This window comes from Coregonus clupeaformis, chromosome 10 (assembly GCF_020615455.1).
Source record: "Coregonus clupeaformis isolate EN_2021a chromosome 10, ASM2061545v1, whole genome shotgun sequence".
Classification (NCBI taxonomy): Eukaryota; Metazoa; Chordata; class Actinopteri; order Salmoniformes; family Salmonidae; genus Coregonus; species Coregonus clupeaformis.
The window spans coordinates 29,330,913-29,339,223 of NC_059201.1; the positions used below are offsets into that span (position 1 = coordinate 29,330,913).

Consider the following 8,311-nt stretch of genomic DNA (forward strand, 5'->3'; position numbering starts at 1 on the left):
GCCATGCTGGACTCAGGAGTAGACGTAACATAGTAAATGTAAATCCAGGACACTCCAATTAGTATGATATGTTACGTTTTGTATGATATTTATTAATTTGTGGATGTCCATCATCCATTTGATATGATATGTTGCGAATTACAATTCGTATATGTTACAAAGTGCAATTCCTACAATATGTTACGAATTTGCAAAATGTATGATATGTTACGAATTCAAATTTGTTGTGGCTAACATTAGCTAGGTGGCTAACGTTAGCTCGGTTAGGGTTAGGGGTTAAGGTTAGGAGTTAGGTTAAGCAGTTAAGGTTAGCTAACATGCTAAGTCGTTTCAAAGTAGCTAAAAAGTAGCAAGTAGTTGCAAAGTTACTAATTAGCTAAAATTGTCCGTGATGAGATTCGAACACGCAACCTTTGGGTTGCTAGACATTTGTGTTATACGCCCATCCACCCCGACCAACCACCCTACTTTTGTTTTTGCATTAAGTAACCTTCTGTGTTATGTAATCATACCAAACGTAACATATCATACTAATTTGAGTCACCTGGATTTATGTTTACTATGTTATGTCTAGTCTATATGAGACCAGGCTTTGCATGCATGTGTGTATGTATGTGTGTGTGTGTGTGAGTGAGTGAATTTGGACACCGAGTATTGAGGCCTAAAGCCCTTGATGTTTGGATTAGTTTCCTCCTAATCTGCATGGTTTCTCTCTTCAACCTTCTGCTGTGTGCGTGTGTATGTATGTGTGCATGTGTAATAAAATAGGGACAGGGAGGATGGTGTCTCTGAGGGAGTGATTTATGAGCACGCACTTTGAAGGGTCTTCAGTGCAGGATATTGTTCTCTGACAGTGACTGGTCCCTCGGTAGGGTGTGTGTGTTAGAGAGAGAGAGAGAGAGAGAGAGAGGGAGAGAGAGGGAGAAAGAGATTAGGAGAAGGGGGCTGCAGGTGAGCTCTCAACATAATCAATCACCACCACATCACGTTACTCTTGCCCTCTGGATTCCCCATTTCACAGGTACCTGGCTTTTTCTTTCAGATTCTTCCAAAACTATTAATTAATTCTGATAACTTAATGCATCAGGAAATAATTATTATGTATGAAACACATAACAACCACATGGTTCTCCTTACACACACACACACGTGTTCCTCAGCTTTCACTCTTCGCCACATCAGGATATAGTTCTGTTTGTGGATTCCGGTTTAAACAGAATTTTGCTTGGATTTAGTCAACAGCTCAACCGCAGCCCTGGTGCGACCGGTTATCACACCCCCTATAGGCAGAAACTAAAGCAAGGCAGGGCCAGAACTGAAAAGAACATCTCTAACGAATCTTCACCGTCTACCACCCACATATCAACAAACCACATACAGTAAATCACACTAAACTATTACAATAAAACACATTTTAAATCTGGACCTATGGCACGCATTTGGGTAAGACAATCAAATTATTGCTACTATTGGAGGTGATGCCAGATGTGAGGAATTCGTAGTATTATGAAGAACTAATGCAACATACTGTACTTAGGCAATATTTACGCTCTCTCCCTTGTGATATTAAAATTACATATTATTTGCCAAACATACAGCGGTTCACGAATAAGTATGCAACCTGCTGTAGAATGCAATAAGATCTAACATGCTGGTAACCAAGTTGTGATGTGATGGCGTCATTCGATAGTAAGAAGCATTACATTACCTCAGCTGCTTTGTTTGACATACAGCAGCAAACAAGTGAGGGAAACTGTTAACTACAGTCTGTCTGCAGTATAGTACATTGGTGTGAGAATGAGAGGCTGAGGTGAGTCTCCCAGCCCTGCAGCTCCAAATCTCCACTGAAGCGCAAACACAAAAATGCCATTGTGGGGCCTTGTAGCGCCACCGAACATCAGTGCTAACAGACATTGTCTTTGCCTTCCTCCAATGTGTATTTTCACAATGATTATTGTAACGCACATACAATAGATTAACGTTATCATGGCAACTAGAATGGGTTGTTATTATGGCACAGGAAATGACCTGGCACGACCCTAAAGGGAAAGCGGTGACCTCAGACTGACCTGTCTCATCTCCTGTTAGTCCTTCTCTGATTGGGAAGAATTAAGCAGGTCTACTAGGGAGTGCCACCCTCCACTAGCAGTTTGGGTTGCTAGGTGTGGTCATCCTAAGGCCTGGTGTGGTCATCCTAAGGCCTGGTGTGCACTCTAGAATACATACTTGTGTTGGAAATTCTCCAGAGGAGTGTGTAAAGAGAAGGGAAATGTAATCAATGATCTCATATACAGTATGTGACGTCTTTGAATGTAATGGAGAATTCAACCCACCATTGCCCTCTCATTTGTTAATTGATTGACAGGTGAGCCACAATTTAGCATGTCTTCATCACATCAGCCAATTATATTCTTGATCAGGAATACCTTTTTTTTTTTTTTACACTTCTTCCCCATGATTTAGAGAGAATCAGCAAGCCACATCTACATGGATCACATTATATGGATTGTGCACCAGTTGTTTTAGTTTGCATATCGAAATGAAATTGTGCAAACTTTAAGTCAAAAGCCTCACTTCACCACCAGAGATGGGGAAAATATCTTGAAAGCAAGAGTGCCCTCAGGTGGTGGAACTAGGTTACTTCCCTAAAGAGTTTCAAAAGTGGAGGAATCGTTCAGTTTTTTAACTGCTGTCAGGCAATGTTAACACAGTTGATAAAATCTGTCATGTTTTTCTTATTTATTTCAAACTTGGTTCATTTTCCCCATTTACTACTGATACAGGTTCACATACATTATAACTCAATGTCTTCGATTGCCCCATACTCTTCCCCACACACATGGCCTAATCTCATGCATTCACTAAATCTCCTATCAAAGAAAACATACCATTTACAAAAAAGAGAAATGATACAAATGTTAGAAAAAATTACAGAGGGACAATGAGAAACATAACATGAAGATAGTAACCCTTTGGATTGGGGTCCACAGTGCTTCAACTTTGTTCAAATATATAAATATAATGGCCATGGGGAAGTAACAATTGTAGTTCGTAAGTGCAAAGAATATGACAAAGACATTTAGAGATTGTTTGACTCAAGGGACCCCTTATTTCAGGGGCATTGATAACTACTCCACCCTTTAGAAGAGAGTACAGGTTGGAAGGACTCAAGGGAGTGTAGACACGGGACAGATGAGGCATTTGACAACCCTTACAGAGTAACACGAAAAAAAGATTTTGTGTCTCCAACAATCATTCAAAAGGGTAAAAAAAACTAAATACAAAAGAGGATTCCAATTTAACATAAATGCTGCATTTACTCAGAGCAACAGAGCTCTTCCACGCAATTTAACTTACTTTAGACTGCCATGTAAGGTGTGACGCAAGCAATCCCTGTGGTGTTCAGCATAACGCTGTTATGTTTCTAGCGAGGCACAAATGTTTGTATGCACCTCCAGGTTCCTTTAGTGTGTGTACTTTGTGTCTGGGATGGACAATGAGTTTGCGGGTGAACGTGTGCAAATGTAAATTCTTATTATAAAATGACTGCAGGACCGGACCAACAGATGGGTAGTTGGGGCAGCACGTACGTGTGTGTGTATGTGTATTGTAGGCTGACACGTGTATAGTGGTGTTTACAGGGTGTCCAGCAGACTGTCGACCCGGGTCACCAGCTCCAGTCTCTTGCTAGCGAGGGTCTTCTCGTTGTCGATGTAGGCCTCCTTCTTAACCTTGCCTGCCACCAGACGCTCAGCCTCCTGCCAGGAGCGACACACCAGCTCCTTCACCTGGCCGTCCAGCTTCTGCACCTCACCCACCTGTTGACAAACACAGGGGAATGTGAGGTTCAGCAAAGTGTATACATACAGGTAGGTATAAACTGTACACACACCAAGTACTTTACACACAATTTAATACACACACACCTTATCTGCAAGGTCGGAGCCCTCTGCTTTGAGGCGTGCCTGCAGGGAGCTGATGTCGTTGGTGAGGGTGCGGTGATCGGCCTCCAGGGTCTTGCGGCCGCTGTTCAGGGCACCCGTGTCTCGAGATTGCTTATAGCGATTCACCACCTCATCCATGTGGCGGTACAGCCCTAAACGCTTGTTGACGAGGGTCAGGACCTGCTCTGTGATGGAGGAGACCTTCATACGAACCTCTGCAGCAGGGTCCTGAAACGGGGGGAAAGAATGAAAGAGAGAATACAGGAAAAAGGAGATAAACTTAGAAGGGAGTGATGAGGAGAGTAAAAGTGCTACCACTAATAAAGAGACTGAGGAGGAGTATGTTGAGGATGGTGTACCTTAGTGATGGAGAAGTCCAGGCGCACATAGATGATGACAGTGAAGAAGAGGATGTAGAACGCCCCCACCACCAACAGGGGCTCCTGCAGCATCAGGATCTTATTGAAGGTATAATGCACCTGGGGGATGAGACAGAGAGAGACACTGAGGAACTCACAGCATCAATTGGGGACCAACCTTACATCTAAATATTTTCTCTGAAAGGGTTGGCGGCTGTAAATCATGCATCTTGATTGTTTCTGTTTTTTATTTAGGTGGTGGTGCTTCTAATAATCCTGTCATAGTAATGACACTCTGGTTTTACAGACGCAGTGAAACAAAAATACAAACGTTTTAATCTCCCCCCTAAAGTCTCACATTCCATCCTCCACTAGGGGCTAGCAGCTCACCACTACGTCCTGGATGTGCTGCTCCACTAGGTTGTTCTTAGAGGCCACCAGCACGGGACGGCCAAAGGTATCCAGGTAGGTGTAATGCAGCTGGTCTGGAATACGGTCAATGGGGTAGGGGGTTTCCACATGGATGTTCCTGAGAGGAAGACACGTGGATCAATAGAATGAAACAGGAGATCTATCCATTTCCACAGACGCTAAAGGTGTGTGCACATACATTTACATATGTCATTTAGCAGACACTCTTATCCAGAGCGACTTACAGGAGCAATTAGGGTTAAGTGCCTTGCTCAAGGGCACGTCGGCAGATTTTTCACCTAGTCGGCTCGGGGATTAGAACCAGCAACCTTTCGGTTACTGGCACAACGCTCTTAACCACTAAGCTACCTGCCACATACACAAATACACGCTCACCTGGCGCCTTCTGGCAGTATGAGTTTAACAGTGAAGGAGTCGATAACCTGGTCATCATATACATGATCAACCAGCCTCATCTTCAGAGCGTACTGATCCCCTGAGGACCATAGGAATATATGAATCAAGAGTTAGCATATTATTTTGTGGCTTTCAGTTAGGCCATTTCTCTTTAAAGAGTTCTGGTTATAAACAGTTATAGTAATATGGTAATCTAGTCAACTCACCCAGGGTGTAGAGGTACTCGTAGCTGGGCAGATTGTAGCCGATAATGTAGTGGGTTTTCCAACCACCAAACAAGGGGAAGCGGGGCCTAACCTCCACCTCCACAGAGTCTTCCAGAATCTGGAGGTGGGAGGTGGAGATGTTGCCGATCTCATCCCGGTAGTACACATCCTGGGCTGAGGCAGGAAGGATGGTCTTTGGGAGAAAGAGGAGATGTAGTTATTATACAATCTTGACAGGTCACCTTTGAGAGCATGATTTGCAAATGCACCAATATTCCATGCCAATAAAGGAGTCTTTAAAATCAACACACCTTAAAGGATTTGACTGATGAGATGCCACTGTCAGACTGGCGCTGGTAGTCATAACGGGAAAAAGGACCTTTCAGGAATGCCCCTGTGTGCCTCATGTCGATGGTCTCTTCCACAGCAATGTTTCCCCAATGTGAGACTTCAATGATGCGGGTGATGCTGCTAATGGTGAGGAAGGGGGTGTTGTTCTCATAATGGACCTTCAGGGCATCCTAAAAAGAATGAGAAACAAAAAAATATCACATTTCTCCAAATATGAATCCACTAACCCAATGTTTGCTATTCAGCTGGCCCAACAGTGTTTAGACCATTCAACGACAAATCAATGCATCTCAAACCCAGTCAGGGCCTTCAGAGACATTTTACCTCACTGAATGGGGCGACATCACGGAAGGGGCCGTACTCGATGGCCTCATCGCTCTTGCTGGGATTGCCCAGCTTGGTGTAGCTCTCCACAGTCTTAGAGGCGAGGCGGACACGGGTGGTCTGGCTGCGGGTGGGGTAGGGAGAGTACAGGTAGTGGTTGCCCTGAAACACCACCAGCTGACGCTCAGCCTGGGTGATGTGAGTGGGGAAGGGCCTCAGGATGTGGCTCAGGACTGTCTCCACCTTCACTCGCAGCTTTGCGCCAACACCCAGACTGGAGGGTAACTGCACCTTGTAGAACTCCCCACTGTAAGAGGATAGCAGATAGGAGGGGGGTCAGGTCAGTGGACACCAGCACACATGGCAAGGGGACAAACTGAAACAGTGAGAGAAACTCCACTGGGAAAAAGGGGTGAAGTTTAACATGGTGAAAATGTGCATATCTACTAACTTTACAGTCTAATGCTTGACAATGGATAAGCAAGGTAACCTTAGTGAACAGGGATGCACCAGCAATTAAAGACCTCTCACCTTTGGCCTTGGATAGTTGTCTGCTTGAGCTCAAGTATGCCATCCTCCTCTTCATCACCCTTCACCTGGCAAAGAGACACGTGTTTACATGTCTGTCCAATCTGGTGCAATTCAACTCTTATTACTGGAACTGGACATGGCCCTTATTCATTACAGGCAGGAATGAGTTTGAGTATGCAGCGTTGTGAATTTCGAGTTCGTATTCTTTCCCCACGGGTATGGGTGGTGTGCAAACAATCACTGACAGCACACACAAATTTGAATTTACAACCCCCACCATGAGGAAAACATTTACTCTAGCTAGTTACTAAACATTATCTGACATAATCAAAGGTCCCAAAAATCATGCACACAAAAGGAGCTGTTCAGAATACATATTAGACGGAAATAACTCCTCTCAGCGCATACGTGTCATTCGGTCACTGACAGAACGAGTGTTGCGGAAGTGAACTCGCTATCCCATTCAAACAGTTCCACGCCACAATCACATAATTAACTTATAATTATTTTTTTGCTACATCCTTGCATTGTTAGCTAGATCGGCCATTTAGCAAAAGTATACATTTTCTAGTTAGCAAGTAGCTAGCTAGCAAGTAGTTAGTTAGCTTCCTTGCCTTGACGCTGCAGGACAAATATGTGCATGCTAGCTAACTAGCTAGCCGGCTACCTATAATCATGTGTTCGGTAGCTACCTGGGAAAAAATGTGTGGTTTACAGCGAATACATTCCGAAGTCACTTACCGATGCTCCGACGTACGCGAGGTTGGGGGCCAAGTCGGGCTCTACTGCCAAGATAAAGCTATGTACCGCGGAGTCTCCCTGGTTTGACAGAATAATCTCTGCTGTTATTTTAGCAAGGTGCGTGCTTAGGTCCACCGTTCGTTTCACCTCCTCGTTCACCAGCCCGTCGGCAGCCACTCGATAACACAGTCCGCTGATAAGGAGCAGACAAGTTGGGACGGCGCAGAAGGGTATGCTTCGCGCCATGGTTATAGAATTCAACAGTATATACTTTGTTTAGTTGAAGCTAGAGGGAGAGAGAGAAAATGCGGCAAATAAGGACCGCGCGCTGCTGTAGGACCGAAGTTGCAGCCGAAAGGATGACGCTTCATTCATTCCTCACGTAATGGCGTAGACTGGTTTCCCAGGCTAAATGGTTATTCTTCTTCTATGATATCATGGCGGTCCGCAAACAATCGTTTAAGTGCATGCCGCCGCCACCTACTGTGCTGGAATGTACGATCAATCATGATCTGTCCAATTCCGTGATACTATGAAAATAAAATAACAATAAAATAAATCCCTACTAACTTCTACCACACCCTCCCCAACCCTCCTACCCCATTAAACGTTATCCATATCATGCTGAAACACTCCACCCTTAGGATTCAGCATGTCAACAACCATTTCAACAGTAACATCTGTTACCCCAATATCTATTTTGCTGTCTCCACAATAACCTTCAACCTGGCATTTCTGCTTTCCACAACCCAAGTCGTATTGATAACCTTACCAATAAAGCTATGAAGTCAACATTATTCATTATCAAAGTGTCCTTTGACACCACACATTCATGAGTGCAAGATTTCTGAACAGGCCTATAAAACAATGCCAGGACCAGGAGAAACACCAGCCCCGAAATTAGGTGCACTTACTACAGGAGCAGCTATTGAAGCTCCATCATTCCACACTGTAGTTCAACCAATCTGTCTTACAGCTTCTGAATACGATACATCATGACTAATTCTATATCTCTGAGTCTCTCTAG

General features: G+C 44.1%; 1 protein-coding gene across 1 annotated transcript; it reads right to left on the reverse strand.

Annotated features, from left to right (window-relative positions):
• Positions 1–2,724: 2,724 nt before the first annotated feature.
• Positions 2,725–7,696, reverse strand: LOC121574969 (dolichyl-diphosphooligosaccharide--protein glycosyltransferase subunit 1-like). Its single transcript, XM_041887682.2, has 10 exons — positions 7,285–7,696; positions 6,544–6,608; positions 6,013–6,319; positions 5,649–5,858; positions 5,338–5,530; positions 5,111–5,210; positions 4,694–4,832; positions 4,304–4,423; positions 3,927–4,172; positions 2,725–3,818 (listed from the first exon to the last, which is right to left on the reverse strand). Exons 1-10 carry the CDS (start codon positions 7,528–7,530, stop codon positions 3,636–3,638), a joined length of 1,809 nt encoding a protein of 602 aa, XP_041743616.1. The 5' UTR covers positions 7,531–7,696; the 3' UTR covers positions 2,725–3,635.
• Between the last annotated feature and the right edge of the window lie 615 nt (positions 7,697–8,311).

What these genes read in the sequence shown, in the direction of transcription:
- LOC121574969 (XM_041887682.2), bottom strand. Translation starts at nt 7,530, where the DNA reads ATGGCGCGAAGCATACCCTTCTGCGCCGTCCCAACTTGTCTGCTCCTT. An exon ending in TCGCGTACGTCGGAGCATCG is followed by an intron (nt 6,609 to 7,284) that starts GTAAGTGACTTC and finishes TCTCTTTGCCAG; the next exon opens with GTGAAGGGTGATGAAGAGGA. An exon ending in CATCAGTCAAATCCTTTAAG is followed by an intron (nt 5,531 to 5,648) that starts GTGTGTTGATTT and finishes TTTCTCCCAAAG; the next exon opens with ACCATCCTTCCTGCCTCAGC.